General features: G+C 53.7%; 1 protein-coding gene across 2 annotated transcripts in view; it reads left to right on the forward strand.

The window, feature by feature from the left end:
• rhpn2 (rhophilin, Rho GTPase binding protein 2) overlaps positions 1–18,960 on the forward strand; it is a 136,059-nt gene that overhangs the window by 71,618 nt on the left and 45,481 nt on the right. For both annotated transcript variants that reach the window (XM_055907435.1, XM_055907436.1), the window contains exon 4: positions 14,854–14,929. In XM_055907435.1, the coding sequence (XP_055763410.1) occupies positions 14,854–14,929 (76 nt within the window). The remainder of the gene's footprint in view (positions 1–14,853; positions 14,930–18,960) is intronic.

Raw genomic sequence — 18,960 nt, forward strand, 5'->3', positions numbered from 1 at the left:
GCAGCGTTCTGCCCCTCTTCCTCCAGTCCTATAGCAGCGTTCTGCCCCTCTTCCTCCAGTCCTATAGCAGTGTTCTGCCCCTCTTCCTCCAGTCCTATAGCAGCGTTCTGCCCCTCTTCCTCCAGTCCTATAGCAGTGTTCTGCCCCTCTTCCTCCAGTCCTATAGCAGTGTCCTCTTCCTCCAGTCCTATAGCAGTGTTCTGCCCCTCTTCCTCCAGTCCTATAGCAGCGTTCTGCCCCTCTTCCTCCAGTCCTATAGCAGCGTTCTGCCCCTCTTCCTCCAGTCCTATAGCAGCGTTCTGCCCCTCTTCCTCCAGTCCTATAGCAGTGTCCTCTTCCTCCAGTCCTATAGCAGTGTTCTGCCCCTCTTCCTCCAGTCCTATAGCAGCGTTCTGCCCCTCTTCCTCCAGTCCTATAGCAGTGTTCTGCCCCTCTTCCTCCAGTCCTATAGCAGTGTCCTCTTCCTCCAGTCCTATAGCAGCGTTCTGCCCCTCTTCCTCCAGTCCTATAGCAGTGTTCTGCCCCTCTTCCTCCAGTCCTATAGCAGCGTTCTGCCCCTCTTCCTCCAGTCCTATAGCAGCGTTCTGCCCCTCTTCCTCCAGTCCTATAGCAGTGTTCTGCCCCTCTTCCTCCAGTCCTATAGCAGCGTTCTGCCCCTCTTCCTCCAGTCCTATAGCAGTGTTCTGCCCCTCTTCCTCCAGTCCTATAGCAGCGTTCTGCCCCTCTTCCTCCAGTCCTATAGCAGTGTTCTGCCCCTCTTCCTCCAGTCCTATAGCAGTGTCCTCTTCCTCCAGTCCTATAGCAGTGTCCTCTTCCTCCAGTCCTATAGCAGCGTTCTGCCCCTCTTCCTCCAGTCCTATAGCAGCGTTCTGCCCCTCTTCCTCCAGTCCTATAGCAGCGTTCTGCCCCTCTTCCTCCAGTCCTATAGCAGCGTTCTGCCCCTCTTCCTCCAGTCCTATAGCAGTGTTCTGCCCCTCTTCCTCCAGTCCTATAGCAGCGTTCTGCCCCTCTTCCTCCAGTCCTATAGCAGTGTCCTCTTCCTCCAGTCCTATAGCAGTGTCCTCTTCCTCCAGTCCTATAGCAGTGTCCTCTTCCTCCAGTCCTATAGCAGCGTTCTGCCCCTCTTCCTCCAGTCCTATAGCAGCGTTCTGCCCCTCTTCCTCCAGTCCTATAGCAGCGTTCTGCCCCTCTTCCTCCAGTCCTATAGCAGCGTTCTGCCCCTCTTCCTCCAGTCCTATAGCAGTGTTCTGCCCCTCTTCCTCCAGTCCTATAGCAGCGTTCTGCCCCTCTTCCTCCAGTCCTATAGCAGTGTCCTCTTCCTCCAGTCCTATAGCAGTGTCCTCTTCCTCCAGTCCTATAGCAGTGTCCTCTTCCTCCAGTCCTATAGCAGCGTTCTGCCCCTCTTCCTCCAGTCCTATAGCAGCGTTCTGCCCCTCTTCCTCCAGTCCTATAGCAGTGTTCTGCCCCTCTTCCTCCAGTCCTATAGCAGTGTTCTGCCCCTCTTCCTCCAGTCCTATAGCAGTGTCCTCTTCCTCCAGTCCTATAGCAGCGTTCTGCCCCTCTTCCTCCAGTCCTATAGCAGCGTTCTGCCCCTCTTCCTCCAGTCCTATAGCAGCGTTCTGCCCCTCTTCCTCCAGTCCTATAGCAGTGTTCTGCCCCTCTTCCTCCAGTCCTATAGCAGTGTTCTGCCCCTCTTCCTCCAGTCCTATAGCAGTGTCCTCTTCCTCCAGTCCTATAGCAGCGTTCTGCCCCTCTTCCTCCAGTCCTATAGCAGCGTTCTGCCCCTCTTCCTCCAGTCCTATAGCAGTGTTCTGCCCCTCTTCCTCCAGTCCTATAGCAGTGTCCTCTTCCTCCAGTCCTATAGCAGTGTTCTGCCCCTCTTCCTCCAGTCCTATAGCAGTGTTCTGCCCCTCTTCCTCCAGTCCTATAGCAGCGTTCTGCCCCTCTTCCTCCAGTCCTATAGCAGCGTTCTGCCCCTCTTCCTCCAGTCCTATAGCAGTGTCCTCTTCCTCCAGTCCTATAGCAGTGTTCTGCCCCTCTTCCTCCAGTCCTATAGCAGCGTTCTGCCCCTCTTCCTCCAGTCCTATAGCAGTGTTCTGCCCTCTTCCTCCAGTCCTATAGCAGTGTTCTGCCCCTCTTCCTCCAGTCCTATAGCAGTGTTCTGCCCCTCTTCCTCCAGTCCTATAGCAGTGTTCTGCCCCTCTTCCTCCAGTCCTATAGCAGCGTTCTGCCCCTCTTCCTCCAGTCCTATAGCAGCGTTCTGCCCCTCTTCCTCCAGTCCTATAGCAGTGTTCTGCCCCTCTTCCTCCAGTCCTATAGCAGCGTTCTGCCCCTCTTCCTCCAGTCCTATAGCAGTGTTCTGCCCCTCTTCCTCCAGTCCTATAGCAGCGTTCTGCCCCTCTTCCTCCAGTCCTATAGCAGTGTTCTGCCCCTCTTCCTCCAGTCCTATAGCAGTGTCCTCTTCCTCCAGTCCTATAGCAGCGTTCTGCCCCTCTTCCTCCAGTCCTATAGCAGTGTCCTCTTCCTCCAGTCCTATAGCAGCGTTCTGCCCCTCTTCCTCCAGTCCTATAGCAGCGTTCTGCCCCTCTTCCTCCAGTCCTATAGCAGTGTCCTCTTCCTCCAGTCCTATAGCAGCGTTCTGCCCCTCTTCCTCCAGTCCTATAGCAGCGTTCTGCCCCTCTTCCTCCAGTCCTATAGCAGTGTCCTCTTCCTCCAGTCCTATAGCAGCGTTCTGCCCCTCTTCCTCCAGTCCTATAGCAGCGTTCTGCCCCTCTTCCTCCAGTCCTATAGCAGTGTCCTCTTCCTCCAGTCCTATAGCAGCGTTCTGCCCCTCTTCCTCCAGTCCTATAGCAGCGTTCTGCCCCTCTTCCTCCAGTCCTATAGCAGCGTTCTGCCCCTCTTCCTCCAGTCCTATAGCAGTGTTCTGCCCCTCTTCCTCCAGTCCTATAGCAGTGTTCTGCCCCTCTTCCTCCAGTCCTATAGCAGCGTTCTGCCCCTCTTCCTCCAGTCCTATAGCAGCGTTCTGCCCCTCTTCCTCCAGTCCTATAGCAGCGTTCTGCCCCTCTTCCTCCAGTCCTATAGCAGTGTCCTCTTCCTCCAGTCCTATAGCAGTGTCCTCTTCCTCCAGTCCTATAGCAGTGTTCTGCCCCTCTTCCTCCAGTCCTATAGCAGCGTTCTGCCCCTCTTCCTCCAGTCCTATAGCAGTGTCCTCTTCCTCCAGTCCTATAGCAGTGTTCTGCCCCTCTTCCTCCAGTCCTATAGCAGCGTTCTGCCCCTCTTCCTCCAGTCCTATAGCAGTGTCCTCTTCCTCCAGTCCTATAGCAGCGTTCTGCCCCTCTTCCTCCAGTCCTATAGCAGCGTTCTGCCCCTCTTCCTCCAGTCCTATAGCAGCGTTCTGCCCCTCTTCCTCCAGTCCTATAGCAGTGTCCTCTTCCTCCAGTCCTATAGCAGTGTCCTCTTCCTCCAGTCCTATAGCAGTGTCCTCTTCCTCCAGTCCTATAGCAGTGTTCTGCCCCTCTTCCTCCAGTCCTATAGCAGCGTTCTGCCCCTCTTCCTCCAGTCCTATAGCAGCGTTCTGCCCCTCTTCCTCCAGTCCTATAGCAGCGTTCTGCCCCTCTTCCTCCAGTCCTATAGCAGCGTTCTGCCCCTCTTCCTCCAGTCCTATAGCAGCGTTCTGCCCCTCTTCCTCCAGTCCTATAGCAGCGTTCTGCCCCTCTTCCTCCAGTCCTATAGCAGTGTCCTCTTCCTCCAGTCCTATAGCAGTGTCCTCTTCCTCCAGTCCTATAGCAGTGTCCTCTTCCTCCAGTCCTATAGCAGCGTTCTGCCCCTCTTCCTCCAGTCCTATAGCAGCGTTCTGTCCCTCTTCCTCCAGTCCTATAGCAGCGTTCTGCCCCTCTTCCTCCAGTCCTATAGCAGTGTCCTCTTCCTCCAGTCCTATAGCAGCGTTCTGCCCCTCTTCCTCCAGTCCTATAGCAGTGTTCTGCCCCTCTTCCTCCAGTCCTATAGCAGTGTCCTGCCCCTCTTCCTCCAGTCCTATAGCAGCGTTCTGCCCCTCTTCCTCCAGTCCTATAGCAGTGTCCTCTTCCTCCAGTCCTATAGCAGCGTTCTGCCCCTCTTCCTCCAGTCCTATAGCAGTGTCCTCTTCCTCCAGTCCTATAGCAGCGTTCTGCCCCTCTTCCTCCAGTCCTATAGCAGCGTTCTGCCCCTCTTCCTCCAGTCCTATAGCAGTGTCCTCTTCCTCCAGTCCTATAGCAGCGTTCTGCCCCTCTTCCTCCAGTCCTATAGCAGTGTCCTCTTCCTCCAGTCCTATAGCAGCGTTCTGCCCCTCTTCCTCCAGTCCTATAGCAGTGTCCTCTTCCTCCAGTCCTATAGCAGCGTTCTGCCCCTCTTCCTCCAGTCCTATAGCAGTGTTCTGCCCCTCTTCCTCCAGTCCTATAGCAGCGTTCTGCCCCTCTTCCTCCAGTCCTATAGCAGTGTCCTCTTCCTCCAGTCCTATAGCAGCGTTCTGCCCCTCTTCCTCCAGTCCTATAGCAGTGTCCTCTTCCTCCAGTCCTATAGCAGTGTCCTCTTCCTCCAGTCCTATAGCAGTGTTCTGCCCCTCTTCCTCCAGTCCTATAGCAGTGTTCTGCCCCTCTTCCTCCAGTCCTATAGCAGCGTTCTGCCCCTCTTCCTCCAGTCCTATAGCAGTGTCCTCTTCCTCCAGTCCTATAGCAGTGTTCTGCCCCTCTTCCTCCAGTCCTATAGCAGTGTTCTGCCCCTCTTCCTCCAGTCCTATAGCAGTGTTCTGCCCCTCTTCCTCCAGTCCTATAGCAGCGTTCTGCCCCTCTTCCTCCAGTCCTATAGCAGTGTCCTCTTCCTCCAGTCCTATAGCAGTGTTCTGCCCCTCTTCCTCCAGTCCTATAGCAGTGTCCTCTTCCTCCAGTCCTATAGCAGTGTTCTGCCCCTCTTCCTCCAGTCCTATAGCAGTGTTCTGTCCCTCTTCCTCCAGTCCTATAGCAGTGTTCTGCCCCTCTTCCTCCAGTCCTATAGCAGTGTTCTGCCCCTCTTCCTCCAGTCCTATAGCAGCGTTCTGCCCCTCTTCCTCCAGTCCTATAGCAGTGTCCTCTTCCTCCAGTCCTATAGCAGCGTTCTGCCCCTCTTCCTCCAGTCCTATAGCAGCGTTCTGCCCCTCTTCCTCCAGTCCTATAGCAGTGTCCTCTTCCTCCAGTCCTATAGCAGTGTCCTCTTCCTCCAGTCCTATAGCAGCGTTCTGCCCCTCTTCCTCCAGTCCTATAGCAGCGTTCTGCCCCTCTTCCTCCAGTCCTATAGCAGCGTTCTGCCCCTCTTCCTCCAGTCCTACAGCAGCGTTCTGCCCCTCTTCCTCCAGTCCTATAGCAGTGTCCTCTTCCTCCAGTCCTATAGCAGCGTTCTGTCCCTCTTCCTCCAGTCCTATAGCAGCGTTCTGCCCCTCTTCCTCCAGTCCTATAGCAGTGTTCTGCCCCTCTTCCTCCAGTCCTATAGCAGTGTCCTCTTCCTCCAGTCCTATAGCAGCGTTCTGCCCCTCTTCCTCCAGTCCTATAGCAGCGTTCTGCCCCTCTTCCTCCAGTCCTATAGCAGTGTTCTGCCCCTCTTCCTCCAGTCCTATAGCAGTGTCCTCTTCCTCCAGTCCTATAGCAGTGTTCTGTCCCTCTTCCTCCAGTCCTATAGCAGTGTTCTGCCCCTCTTCCTCCAGTCCTATAGCAGCGTTCTGCCCCTCTTCCTCCAGTCCTATAGCAGCGTTCTGCCCCTCTTCCTCCAGTCCTATAGCAGTGTCCTCTTCCTCCAGTCCTATAGCAGTGTTCTGTCCCTCTTCCTCCAGTCCTATAGCAGTGTTCTGTCCCTCTTCCTCCAGTCCTATAGCAGCGTTCTGCCCCTCTTCCTCCAGTCCTATAGCAGCGTTCTGCCCCTCTTCCTCCAGTCCTATAGCAGTGTCCTCTTCCTCCAGTCCTATAGCAGCGTTCTGCCCCTCTTCCTCCAGTCCTATAGCAGCGTTCTGCCCCTCTTCCTCCAGTCCTATAGCAGTGTTCTGCCCCTCTTCCTCCAGTCCTATAGCAGTGTCCTCTTCCTCCAGTCCTATAGCAGCGTTCTGCCCCTCTTCCTCCAGTCCTATAGCAGCGTTCTGCCCCTCTTCCTCCAGTCCTATAGCAGTGTCCTCTTCCTCCAGTCCTACAGCAGCGTTCTGCCCCTCTTCCTCCAGTCCTATAGCAGTGTTCTGCCCCTCTTCCTCCAGTCCTATAGCAGCGTTCTGCCCCTCTTCCTCCAGTCCTATAGCAGTGTCCTCTTCCTCCAGTCCTATAGCAGTGTCCTCTTCCTCCAGTCCTATAGCAGTGTTCTGCCCCTCTTCCTCCAGTCCTATAGCAGCGTTCTGCCCCTCTTCCTCCAGTCCTATAGCAGCGTTCTGCCCCTCTTCCTCCAGTCCTATAGCAGCGTTCTGCCCCTCTTCCTCCAGTCCTATAGCAGCGTTCTGCCCCTCTTCCTCCAGTCCTATAGCAGTGTCCTCTTCCTCCAGTCCTATAGCAGTGTCCTCTTCCTCCAGTCCTATAGCAGTGTTCTGCCCCTCTTCCTCCAGTCCTATAGCAGTGTTCTGCCCCTCTTCCTCCAGTCCTATAGCAGTGTCCTCTTCCTCCAGTCCTACAGCAGCGTTCTGCCCCTCTTCCTCCAGTCCTATAGCAGTGTTCTGCCCCTCTTCCTCCAGTCCTACAGCAGCGTTCTGCCCCTCTTCCTCCAGTCCTATAGCAGCGTTCTGCCCCTCTTCCTCCAGTCCTATAGCAGTGTCCTCTTCCTCCAGTCCTATAGCAGTGTTCTGCCCCTCTTCCTCCAGTCCTATAGCAGCGTCCTCTTCCTCCAGTCCTATAACAGCGTTCTGCCCCTCTTCCTCCAGTCCTATAGCAGTGTCCTCTTCCTCCAGTCCTATAGCAGTGTTCTGTCCCTCTTCCTCCAGTCCTATAGCAGTGTTCTGCCCCTCTTCCTCCAGTCCTATAGCAGTGTTCTGTCCCTCTTCCTCCAGTCCTATAGCAGTGTTCTGCCCCTCTTCCTCCAGTCCTATAGCAGTGTTCTGCCCCTCTTCCTCCAGTCCTATAGCAGTGTCCTCTTCCTCCAGTCCTATAGCAGCGTTCTGCCCCTCTTCCTCCAGTCCTATAGCAGCGTTCTGCCCCTCTTCCTCCAGTCCTATAGCAGCGTTCTGCCCCTCTTCCTCCAGTCCTATAGCAGTGTCCTCTTCCTCCAGTCCTATAGCAGTGTTCTGCCCCTCTTCCTCCAGTCCTATAGCAGCGTTCTGCCCCTCTTCCTCCAGTCCTATAGCAGCGTTCTGCCCCTCTTCCTCCAGTCCTATAGCAGCGTTCTGCCCCTCTTCCTCCAGTCCTATAGCAGTGTCCTCTTCCTCCAGTCCTATAGCAGTGTTCTGCCCCTCTTCCTCCAGTCCTATAGCAGCGTTCTGCCCCTCTTCCTCCAGTCCTATAGCAGCGTTCTGCCCCTCTTCCTCCAGTCCTATAGCAGTGTCCTCTTCCTCCAGTCCTATAGCAGTGTCCTCTTCCTCCAGTCCTATAGCAGTGTCCTCTTCCTCCAGTCCTATAGCAGTGTCCTCTTCCTCCAGTCCTATAGCAGTGTCCTCTTCCTCCAGTCCTATAGCAGTGTCCTCTTCCTCCAGTCCTATAGCAGCGTTCTGCCCCTCTTCCTCCAGTCCTATAGCAGTGTCCTCTTCCTCCAGTCCTATAGCAGTGTCCTCTTCCTCCAGTCCTATAGCAGTGTCCTCTTCCTCCAGTCCTATAGCAGTGTCCTCTTCCTCCAGTCCTATAGCAGCGTTCTGCCCCTCTTCCTCCAGTCCTATAGCAGTGTTCTGCCCCTCTTCCTCCAGTCCTATAGCAGCGTTCTGCCCCTCTTCCTCCAGTCCTATAGCAGTGTTCTGCCCCTCTTCCTCCAGTCCTATAGCAGCGTTCTGCCCCTCTTCCTCCAGTCCTATAGCAGTGTTCTGCCCCTCTTCCTCCAGTCCTATAGCAGTGTTCTGCCCCTCTTCCTCCAGTCCTATAGCAGCGTTCTGCCCCTCTTCCTCCAGTCCTATAGCAGTGTTCTGCCCCTCTTCCTCCAGTCCTATAGCAGCGTTCTGCCCCTCTTCCTCCAGTCCTATAGCAGTGTTCTGCCCCTCTTCCTCCAGTCCTATAGCAGTGTTCTGCCCCTCTTCCTCCAGTCCTATAGCAGCGTTCTGCCCCTCTTCCTCCAGTCCTATAGCAGTGTTCTGCCCCTCTTCCTCCAGTCCTATAGCAGTGTCCTCTTCCTCCAGTCCTATAGCAGTGTTCTGCCCCTCTTCCTCCAGTCCTATAGCAGCGTTCTGCCCCTCTTCCTCCAGTCCTATAGCAGCGTTCTGCCCCTCTTCCTCCAGTCCTATAGCAGTGTCCTCTTCCTCCAGTCCTATAGCAGTGTTCTGCCCCTCTTCCTCCAGTCCTATAGCAGCGTTCTGCCCCTCTTCCTCCAGTCCTATAGCAGTGTCCTCTTCCTCCAGTCCTACAGCAGTGTTCTGCCCCTCTTCCTCCAGTCCTATAGCAGCGTTCTGCCCCTCTTCCTCCAGTCCTATAGCAGTGTTCTGCCCCTCTTCCTCCAGTCCTATAGCAGTGTCCTCTTCCTCCAGTCCTATAGCAGTGTCCTCTTCCTCCAGTCCTATAGCAGCGTTCTGCCCCTCTTCCTCCAGTCCTATAGCAGTGTCCTCTTCCTCCAGTCCTATAGCAGTGTTCTGCCCCTCTTCCTCCAGTCCTATAGCAGCGTTCTGCCCCTCTTCCTCCAGTCCTATAGCAGCGTTCTGCCCCTCTTCCTCCAGTCCTATAGCAGTGTCCTCTTCCTCCAGTCCTATAGCAGTGTCCTCTTCCTCCAGTCCTATAGCAGTGTCCTCTTCCTCCAGTCCTATAGCAGTGTCCTCTTCCTCCAGTCCTATAGCAGTGTCCTCTTCCTCCAGTCCTATAGCAGTGTCCTCTTCCTCCAGTCCTATAGCAGCGTCCTCTTCCTCCAGTCCTATAGCAGTGTCCTCTTCCTCCAGTCCTATAGCAGTGTCCTCTTCCTCCAGTCCTATAGCAGTGTCCTCTTCCTCCAGTCCTATAGCAGCGTCCTCTTCCTCCAGTCCTATAGCAGTGTCCTCTTCCTCCAGTCCTATAGCAGTGTCCTCTTCCTCCAGTCCTATAGCAGCGTCCTCTTCCTCCAGTCCTATAGCAGTGTCCTCTTCCTCCAGTCCTATAGCAGTGTCCTCTTCCTCCAGTCCTATAGCAGTGTCCTCTTCCTCCAGTCCTATAGCAGTGTCCTCTTCCTCCAGTCCTATAGCAGTGTTCTGCCCCTCTTCCTCCAGTCCTATAGCAGCGTTCTGCCCCTCTTCCTCCAGTCCTATAGCAGTGTCCTCTTCCTCCAGTCCTATAGCAGTGTTCTGCCCCTCTTCCTCCAGTCCTATAGCAGCGTTCTGCCCCTCTTCCTCCAGTCCTATAGCAGCGTTCTGCCCCTCTTCCTCCAGTCCTATAGCAGCGTTCTGCCCCTCTTCCTCCAGTCCTATAGCAGCGTTCTGCCCCTCTTCCTCCAGTCCTATAGCAGTGTCCTCTTCCTCCAGTCCTATAGCAGCGTTCTGCCCCTCTTCCTCCAGTCCTATAGCAGCGTTCTGCCCCTCTTCCTCCAGTCCTATAGCAGTGTTCTGTCCCTCTTCCTCCAGTCCTATAGCAGCGTTCTGCCCCTCTTCCTCCAGTCCTATAGCAGCGTTCTGCCCCTCTTCCTCCAGTCCTATAGCAGCGTTCTGCCCCTCTTCCTCCAGTCCTATAGCAGCGTTCTGTCCCTCTTCCTCCAGTCCTATAGCAGTGTCCTCTTCCTCCAGTCCTATAGCAGTGTCCTCTTCCTCCAGTCCTATAGCAGTGTTCTGCCCCTCTTCCTCCAGTCCTATAGCAGCGTCCTCTTCCTCCAGTCCTATAGCAGTGTTCTGCCCCTCTTCCTCCAGTCCTATAGCAGCGTTCTGCCCCTCTTCCTCCAGTCCTATAGCAGTGTTCTGCCCCTCTTCCTCCAGTCCTATAGCAGTGTCCTCTTCCTCCAGTCCTATAGCAGTGTTCTGCCCCTCTTCCTCCAGTCCTATAGCAGCGTTCTGCCCCTCTTCCTCCAGTCCTATAGCAGTGTTCTGCCCCTCTTCCTCCAGTCCTATAGCAGCGTTCTGCCCCTCTTCCTCCAGTCCTATAGCAGCGTTCTGCCCCTCTTCCTCCAGTCCTATAGCAGCGTTCTGCCCCTCTTCCTCCAGTCCTATAGCAGCGTTCTGCCCCTCTTCCTCCAGTCCTATAGCAGTGTCCTGCCCCTCTTCCTCCAGTCCTATAGCAGCGTTCTGCCCCTCTTCCTCCAGTCCTATAGCAGTGTCCTCTTCCTCCAGTCCTATAGCAGCGTTCTGCCCCTCTTCCTCCAGTCCTATAGCAGTGTTCTGCCCCTCTTCCTCCAGTCCTATAGCAGCGTTCTGCCCCTCTTCCTCCAGTCCTATAGCAGCGTTCTGCCCCTCTTCCTCCAGTCCTATAGCAGCGTTCTGCCCCTCTTCCTCCAGTCCTATAGCAGTGTTCTGCCCCTCTTCCTCCAGTCCTATAGCAGCGTTCTGCCCCTCTTCCTCCAGTCCTATAGCAGTGTCCTCTTCCTCCAGTCCTATAGCAGTGTTCTGCCCCTCTTCCTCCAGTCCTATAGCAGCGTTCTGCCCCTCTTCCTCCAGTCCTATAGCAGTGTCCTCTTCCTCCAGTCCTATAGCAGTGTCCTCTTCCTCCAGTCCTATAGCAGCGTTCTGCCCCTCTTCCTCCAGTCCTATAGCAGTGTCCTCTTCCTCCAGTCCTATAGCAGTGTTCTGCCCCTCTTCCTCCAGTCCTATAGCAGTGTTCTGCCCCTCTTCCTCCAGTCCTATAGCAGCGTTCTGCCCCTCTTCCTCCAGTCCTATAGCAGCGTTCTGCCCCTCTTCCTCCAGTCCTATAGCAGCGTTCTGCCCCTCTTCCTCCAGTCCTATAGCAGCGTTCTGCCCCTCTTCCTCCAGTCCTATAGCAGCGTTCTGCCCCTCTTCCTCCAGTCCTATAGCAGTGTCCTCTTCCTCCAGTCCTATAGCAGTGTCCTCTTCCTCCAGTCCTATAGCAGCGTTCTGCCCCTCTTCCTCCAGTCCTATAGCAGCGTTCTGCCCCTCTTCCTCCAGTCCTATAGCAGTGTTCTGCCCCTCTTCCTCCAGTCCTATAGCAGTGTCCTCTTCCTCCAGTCCTATAGCAGCGTTCTGCCCCTCTTCCTCCAGTCCTATAGCAGCGTTCTGCCCCTCTTCCTCCAGTCCTATAGCAGTGTCCTCTTCCTCCAGTCCTATAGCAGCGTTCTGCCCCTCTTCCTCCAGTCCTATAGCAGCGTTCTGCCCCTCTTCCTCCAGTCCTATAGCAGTGTCCTCTTCCTCCAGTCCTATAGCAGTGTCCTCTTCCTCCAGTCCTATAGCAGCGTTCTGCCCCTCTTCCTCCAGTCCTATAGCAGCGTTCTGCCCCTCTTCCTCCAGTCCTATAGCAGCGTTCTGCCCCTCTTCCTCCAGTCCTATAGCAGCGTTCTGCCCCTCTTCCTCCAGTCCTATAGCAGTGTTCTGCCCCTCTTCCTCCAGTCCTATAGCAGTGTCCTCTTCCTCCAGTCCTATAGCAGCGTTCTGCCCCTCTTCCTCCAGTCCTATAGCAGTGTCCCTCTTCCTCCAGTCCTATAGCAGTGTCCTCTTCCTCCAGTCCTATAGCAGTGTCCTCTTCCTCCAGTCCTATAGCAGCGTTCTGCCCCTCTTCCTCCAGTCCTATAGCAGTGTCCTCTTCCTCCAGTCCTATAGCAGCGTCCTCTTCCTCCAGTCCTATAGCAGCGTTCTGCCCCTCTTCCTCCAGTCCTATAGCAGCGTTCTGCCCCTCTTCCTCCAGTCCTATAGCAGCGTTCTGCCCCTCTTCCTCCAGTCCTATAGCAGTGTCCTCTTCCTCCAGTCCTATAGCAGTGTTCTGCCCCTCTTCCTCCAGTCCTATAGCAGTGTTCTGCCCCTCTTCCTCCAGTCCTATAGCAGCGTTCTGCCCCTCTTCCTCCAGTCCTATAGCAGCGTTCTGCCCCTCTTCCTCCAGTCCTATAGCAGTGTTCTGCCCCTCTTCCTCCAGTCCTATAGCAGCGTTCTGCCCCTCTTCCTCCAGTCCTATAGCAGTGTCCTCTTCCTCCAGTCCTATAGCAGTGTCCTCTTCCTCCAGTCCTATAGCAGTGTTCTGCCCCTCTTCCTCCAGTCCTATAGCAGTGTCCTCTTCCTCCAGTCCTATAGCAGCGTTCTGCCCCTCTTCCTCCAGTCCTATAGCAGTGTTCTGCCCCTCTTCCTCCAGTCCTATAGCAGCGTTCTGCCCCTCTTCCTCCAGTCCTATAGCAGTGTTCTGCCCCTCTTCCTCCAGTCCTATAGCAGCGTTCTGCCCCTCTTCCTCCAGTCCTATAGCAGCGTTCTGCCCCTCTTCCTCCAGTCCTATAGCAGTGTTCTGCCCCTCTTCCTCCAGTCCTATAGCAGTGTCCTCTTCCTCCAGTCCTATAGCAGCGTTCTGCCCCTCTTCCTCCAGTCCTATAGCAGTGTTCTGCCCCTCTTCCTCCAGTCCTATAGCAGCGTTCTGCCCCTCTTCCTCCAGTCCTATAGCAGCGTTCTGTCCCTCTTCCTCCAGTCCTTTCACTCAGACCGGATCAAACTGGTTTCAGCATTGTAGGGACAAAGGAAGAAAAGTAGCTGTTTATTTGTGACAGGCTGCAGGATCTCTTGTCGTGGAAATCTGCTTAATGAGACTACTGGCGAACACTACAGGTCCACGATGTGAGAATATATTGATGTTTACTGGCGAACACTACAGGTCCACGATGTGAGAATATATTGATGTTTACTGGCGAACACTACAGGTCCACGATGTGAGAATATATTGATGTTTACTGGTTAACACTACAGGTCCACGATGTGAGAATATATTGATGTTTACTGGTTAACACTGCAGGTCCACGATGTGAGAATATATTGATGTTTACTGGTGAACACTACAGGTCCACGATGTGAGAATATATTGATGTTTACTGGTGAACACTGCAGGTCCACGATGTGAGAATATATTGATGTTTACTGGTTAACACTACAGGTCCACGATGTGAGAATATATTGATGTTTACTGGTGAACACTGCAGGTCCACGATGTGAGAATATATTGATGTTTACTGGCGAACACTACAGGTCCACGATGTGAGAATACTCCTCGGTGTGAGTAAGGTGGACCCAGATACTCCTGGGTGATTACTCTGGGTTATAATGTAGTGTTGGTGTGAGTAAGGTGGACCCAGATACTCCTGGGTGATTACTCTGGGTTATAATGTAGTGTTGGTGTGAGTAAGGTGGACCCAGATACTCCTGGGTGGTTACTCTGGGTTATAATGTATTGTAGTGTTGGTGTGAGTAAGGTGGACCCAGATACTCCTGGGTGGTTACTCTGGGTTATAATGTATTGTGGTGCAGTGTTGGCGTGAGTAAGGTGGACCCAGATACTCCTGGGTGTTTGCTCTGGGTTGTAATGTAGTGTTGGTGTGAGTAAGGTGGACCCAGATACTCCTGGGTGTTTGCTCTGGGTTATAATGTATTGTGGTGCAGTGTTGGCGTGAGTAAGGTGGACCCAGATACTCCTGGGTGTTTGCTCTGGGTTATAATGTAGTGTTGGCGTGAGTAAGGTGGACCCAGATACTCCTGGGTGGTTGCTCTGGGTTATAATGTATTGTGGTGCAGTGTTGGCGTGAGTAAGGTGGACCCAGATACTCCTGGGTGGTTACTCTGGGTTATAATGTAGTGTTGGTGTGAGTAAGGTGGGTCCAGATACTCCTGAGTGGTTACTCTGGGTTATAATGTATTGTAGTGTTGGTGTGAGTAAGGTGGACCCAGATACTCCTGGGTGGTTACTCTGGGTTATAATGTATTGTGGTGCAGTGTTGGCGTGAGTAAGGTGGACCCAGATACTCCTGGGTGTTTGCTCTGGGTTGTAATGTAGTGTTGGTGTGAGTAAGGTGGACCCAGATACTCCTGGGTGTTTGCTCTGGGTTATAATGTATTGTGGTGCAGTGTTGGCGTGAGTAAGGTGGACCCAGATACTCCTGGGTGTTTGCTCTGGGTTATAATGTAGTGTTGGCGTGAGTAAGGTGGACCCAGATACTCCTGGGTGGTTGCTCTGGGTTATAATGTATTGTGGTGCAGTGTTGGCGTGAGTAAGGTGGACCCAGATACTCCTGGGTGGTTACTCTGGGTTATAATGTAGTGTTGGTGTGAGTAAGGTGGGTCCAGATACTCCTGAGTGGTTACTCTGGGTTATATTGTATTGTGGTGCAGTGTTGGCGTGAGTAAGGTGGGCCCAGATACTCCTGGGTGTTTGCTCTGGGTTATAATGAAGTGTTGGTGTGAATAAGGTGGACCCAGATACTCCTGGGTGGTTACTCTGGGTTATATTGTATTGTGGTGCAGTGTTGGCGTGTCTGTATGTAAATAGAGACTGTTGTCAAAGGGTGTTCCCGCTGGCCTGCAATCTGAAGAGCAAATGTAAACTTTCTCCCAATTTTTAAATATTTAATTTAGTTATGTATTGTTGTTAATGGGAGACTAAGTGAACATGTGACTTAAATTGAAGTTTCGGATTCACCCCTTAATTTGTGATGTCACCACTGACATCACACAGCCAACCTGTCTGTTAGATCACCTCAACAATATGGCTGTTAATGTGTGTAAAACTCACTGTTCACCACTGAAATCACTGTGTGTCACAGTGCCAGCGTATCTTTAACAGTTAAATGTCACGTTAACGATCTCTCCTTTCCTGTTTCCAGAGAGACCTCCAGCATCCCTCTCATCCCGCTGGGGCTGAAGGAGACGAAAGAGATGGACTTCTCTGTGTCGTTCAAGGTACAGACCTCCGTTTCACTACTTCTTCACTAGCTAGACATTTCAGATCATTTAACAGGTTCTCTCGTCCAGACCGACGTACAGTCAGGTTCTCTCGTCCAGACCGACGTACAGTCAGGTTCTCTCGTCCAGACCCACGTACAGTCAGGTTCTCTCGTCCAGACCCACGTACAGTCAGGTTCTCTATTCCAGACCGACGTACAGTCAGGTTCTCTCGTCCAGGCCGACGTACAGTCAGGTTCTCTCGTCCAGACCGACGTACAGTCAGGTTCTCTCATCCAGACCGACGTACAGTCAGGTTCTCTCGTCCAGACCGACGTACAGTCAGGTTCTCTCGTCCAGACCGACGTACAGTCAGGTTCTCTCATCCAGACCGACGTACAGTCAGGTTCTCTCATCCAGACCGACGTACAGTCAGGTTCTCTCATCCAGACCGACGTACAGTCAGGTTCTCTCGTCCAGGCCGACGTACAGTCAGGTTCTCTCGTCCAGACCGACGTACAGTCGGGTTCTCTATTCCAGGCCCACGTACAGTCAGGTTCTCTCGTCCAGGCCGACGTACAGTCAGGTTCTCTCATCCAGACCGACGTACAGTCAGGTTCTCTCATCCAGACCGACGTACAGTCAGGTTCTCTCGTCCAGACCGACGTACAGTCGGGTTCTCTATTCCAGGCCCACGTACAGTCGGGTTCTCTCGTCCAGGCCGACGTACAGTCAGGTTCTCTCGTCCAGACCGACGTACAGTCAGGTTCTCTCATCCAGACCGACGTACAGTCAGGTTCTCTCATCCAGACCGACGTACAGTCAGGTTCTCTCATCCAGACCGACGTACAGTCAGGTTCTCTCGTCCAGACCGACGTACAGTCAGGTTCTCTCATCCAGACCGACGTACAGTCAGGTTCTCTCATCCAGACCGACGTACAGTCAGGTTCTCTCGTCCAGACCGACGTACAGTCAGGTTCTCTCGTCCAGACCGACGTACAGTCAGGTTCTCTCGTCCAGACCGACGTACAGTCAGGTTCTCTCGTCCAGACCGACGTACAGTCAGGTTCTCTATTCCAGGCCGACGTACAGTCAGGTTCTCTCGTCCAGGCCGACGTACAGTCAGGTTCTCTCGTCCAGACCGACGTACAGTCAGGTTCTCTCGTCCAGACCGACGTACAGTCAGGTTCTCTCGTCCAGACCGACGTACAGTCAGGTTCTCTCGTCCAGACCGACGTACAGTCAGGTTCTCTCGTCCAGACCGACGTACAGTCAGGTTCTCTCGTCCAGACCGACGTACAGTCAGGTTCTCTATTCCAGACCGACGTACAGTCAGGGCATACAGCTAAGGTACAGCAGCTGTTTCACAATTCATTGATATCAATTCCTTTGACAGCGATCTCTATTCTCTATTTGTTCACTAGTATGTACTGGATATGTAGATATAGGGTGTGTCCCAAATGGCAACCTATTCTCTATTTTATGCGCTACTGTTGGCCCCTGGACAAAACCATTTATTCAGCGTTTCATCAGGTTCAATAGATTAAAGTTTAACCCCGTGATGTTTTGACCCTCAGCAAACCGCTTTATTATTGTCAACTAGGTCACGGCTCTGTCAACCAGGAAATGACAACGGCCCAGTAAGCCTACCGGTGGTGGGGAATACCATGATGTCACCTTTATACCGCTGTGAGGTGCAGATAAAGACCAGATCATCTAGATCATAGACTTAGACTACGTCCCAAATGGGACCCTATTCCCCAGACAGACCACTTCTATTGACCAGAGCCTTGTGGGCCTCCCTTGTGGGCCTCCCTTGTGGGCCTCCCTTGTGGGCCTCCCTTGTGGTCCTCCTTTGTGGGCCTCCCTTGTGGGCCTCCCTTGTGGGTCTCCCTTGTGGGTCTCCCTTGTGGGCCTCCCTTGTGGGCCTCCCTTGTGGGCCTCCCTTGTGGGCCTCCCTTGTGGTCCTCCCTTGTGGTCCTTGGTAGTGCACTAGGGAATTGGGGAGGGTCTGGGGAGGGGTCAGGTTTGGTTCGGTCTATAATAGGGTTCTATAACAGGATTCAATAACAGGCCAGTGGATGGTGTTTTGATGGGGCGGTGACTCTATAGGACAGTGGATGGTGTTTTGATGGGTCGGTGGCTCTATAGGACAGTGGATGGTGTTTTGATGGGGCGGTGACTCTATAGGACAGTGGATGGTGTTTTGATGGGGCGGTGGCTCTATAGGACAGTGGATGGTGTTTTGATGGGTCGGTGGCTCTATAGGACAGTGGATGGGGTTTTGATGGGTCGGTGGCTCTATAGGACAGTGGATGGTGTTTTGATGGGTCGGTGGCTCTATAGGACAGTGGATGGTGTTTTGATGGGTCGGTGGCTCTTGGACAGTGGATGGTGTTTTGATGGGTCGGTGGCTCTATGGGACAATGGATGGTGTTTTGATGGGTCGGTGGCTCTATAGGACAGTTGATGGTGTTTTGATGGGTCGGTGGCTCTATAGGACAGTGGATGGTGTTTTGATGGGTCGGTGGCTCTATAGGACAGTGGATGGTGTTTTGATGGGGCGGTGGCTCTATAGGACAGTGGATGGTGTTTTGATGGGGCGGTGGCTCTATAGGACAGTGGATGGTGTTTTGATGGGTCGGTGGCTCTATAGGACAGTGGATGGTGTTTTGATGGGGCGGTGGCTCTATGGGACAGTGGATGGTGTTGTGATGGGTCGGTGGCTCTATAGGACAGTGGATGGTGTTTTGATGGGGCGGTGGCTCTATAGGACAGTGGATGGTGTTTTGATGGGGCGGTGGCTCTATGGGACAGTGGATGGTGTGGTGATGGGTCGGTGGCTCTATAGGACAGTGGATGGTGTTTTGATGGGTCGGTGGCTCTATAGGACAGTGGATGGTGTTGCGATGGGGCGGTGGCTCTATAGGACAGTTGATGGTGTTTTGATGGGGCGGTGGCTCTATAGGACAGTGGATGGTGTTGCGATGGGGCGGTGGCTCTATAGGACAGTGGGTGGTGTTTTGATGGGGCGGTGGCTCTATGGGACAGTGGATGGTTTTTTGATGGGTCGGTGGCTCTATGGGACAGTGGATGGTGTTTTGATGGGTCGGTGGCTCTATGGGACAGTGGATGGTGTTTTGATGGGTCGGTGGCTCTATAGGACAGTGGATGGTGTTGCGATGGGGCGGTGGCTCTATAGGACAGTGGGTGGTGTTTTGATGGGGCGGTGGCTCTATGGGACAGTGGATGGTGTTTTGATGGGTCGGTGGCTCTATAGGACAGTGGATGGTGTTTTGATGGGGCGGTGGCTCTATGGGACAGTGGATGGTGTTTTGATGGGTCGGTGGCTCTATAGGACAGTGGATGGTGTTTTGATGGGTCGGTGGCTCTATGGGACAGTGGATGGTGTTTTGATGGGGTCAGTGGCTCTATAGGACAGTGGATGGTGTTTTGATGGGTCGGTGGCTCTATAGGACAGTGGATGGTGTTTTGATGGGGCGGTGGCTCTATGGGACAGTGGATGGTGTTTTGATGGGTCGGTGGCTCTATAGGACAGTGGATGGTGTTTTGATGGGTCGGTGGCTCTATAGGACAGTGGATGGTGTTTTGATGGGTCGGTGGCTCTATGGGACAGTGGATGGTGTTTTGATGGGTCGGTGGCTCTATAGGACAGTGGATGGTGTTTTGATGGGGCGGTGGCTCTATGGGACAGTGGATGGTGTTTTGATGGGGCGGTGGCTCTATGGGACAGTGGATGGTGTTTTGATGGGTCGGTGGCTCTATGGGACAGTGGATGGTGTTTTGATGGGTCGGTGGCTCTATAGGACAGTGGATGGTGTTTTGATGGGTCGGTGGCTCTATAGGACAGTGGATGGTGTTTTGATGGGGCGGTGGCTCTATAGGACAGTGGATGGTGTTTTGATGGGTCGGTGGCTCTATAGGACAGTGGATGGTGTTTTGATGGGGCGGTGGCTCTATGGGACAGTGGATGGTGTTGTGATGGGTCGGTGGCTCTATAGGACAGTGGATGGTGTTTTGATGGGGCG

Source organism: Salvelinus fontinalis, chromosome 40 (assembly GCF_029448725.1).
Source record: "Salvelinus fontinalis isolate EN_2023a chromosome 40, ASM2944872v1, whole genome shotgun sequence".
NCBI lineage: Eukaryota > Metazoa > Chordata > Actinopteri > Salmoniformes > Salmonidae > Salvelinus > Salvelinus fontinalis.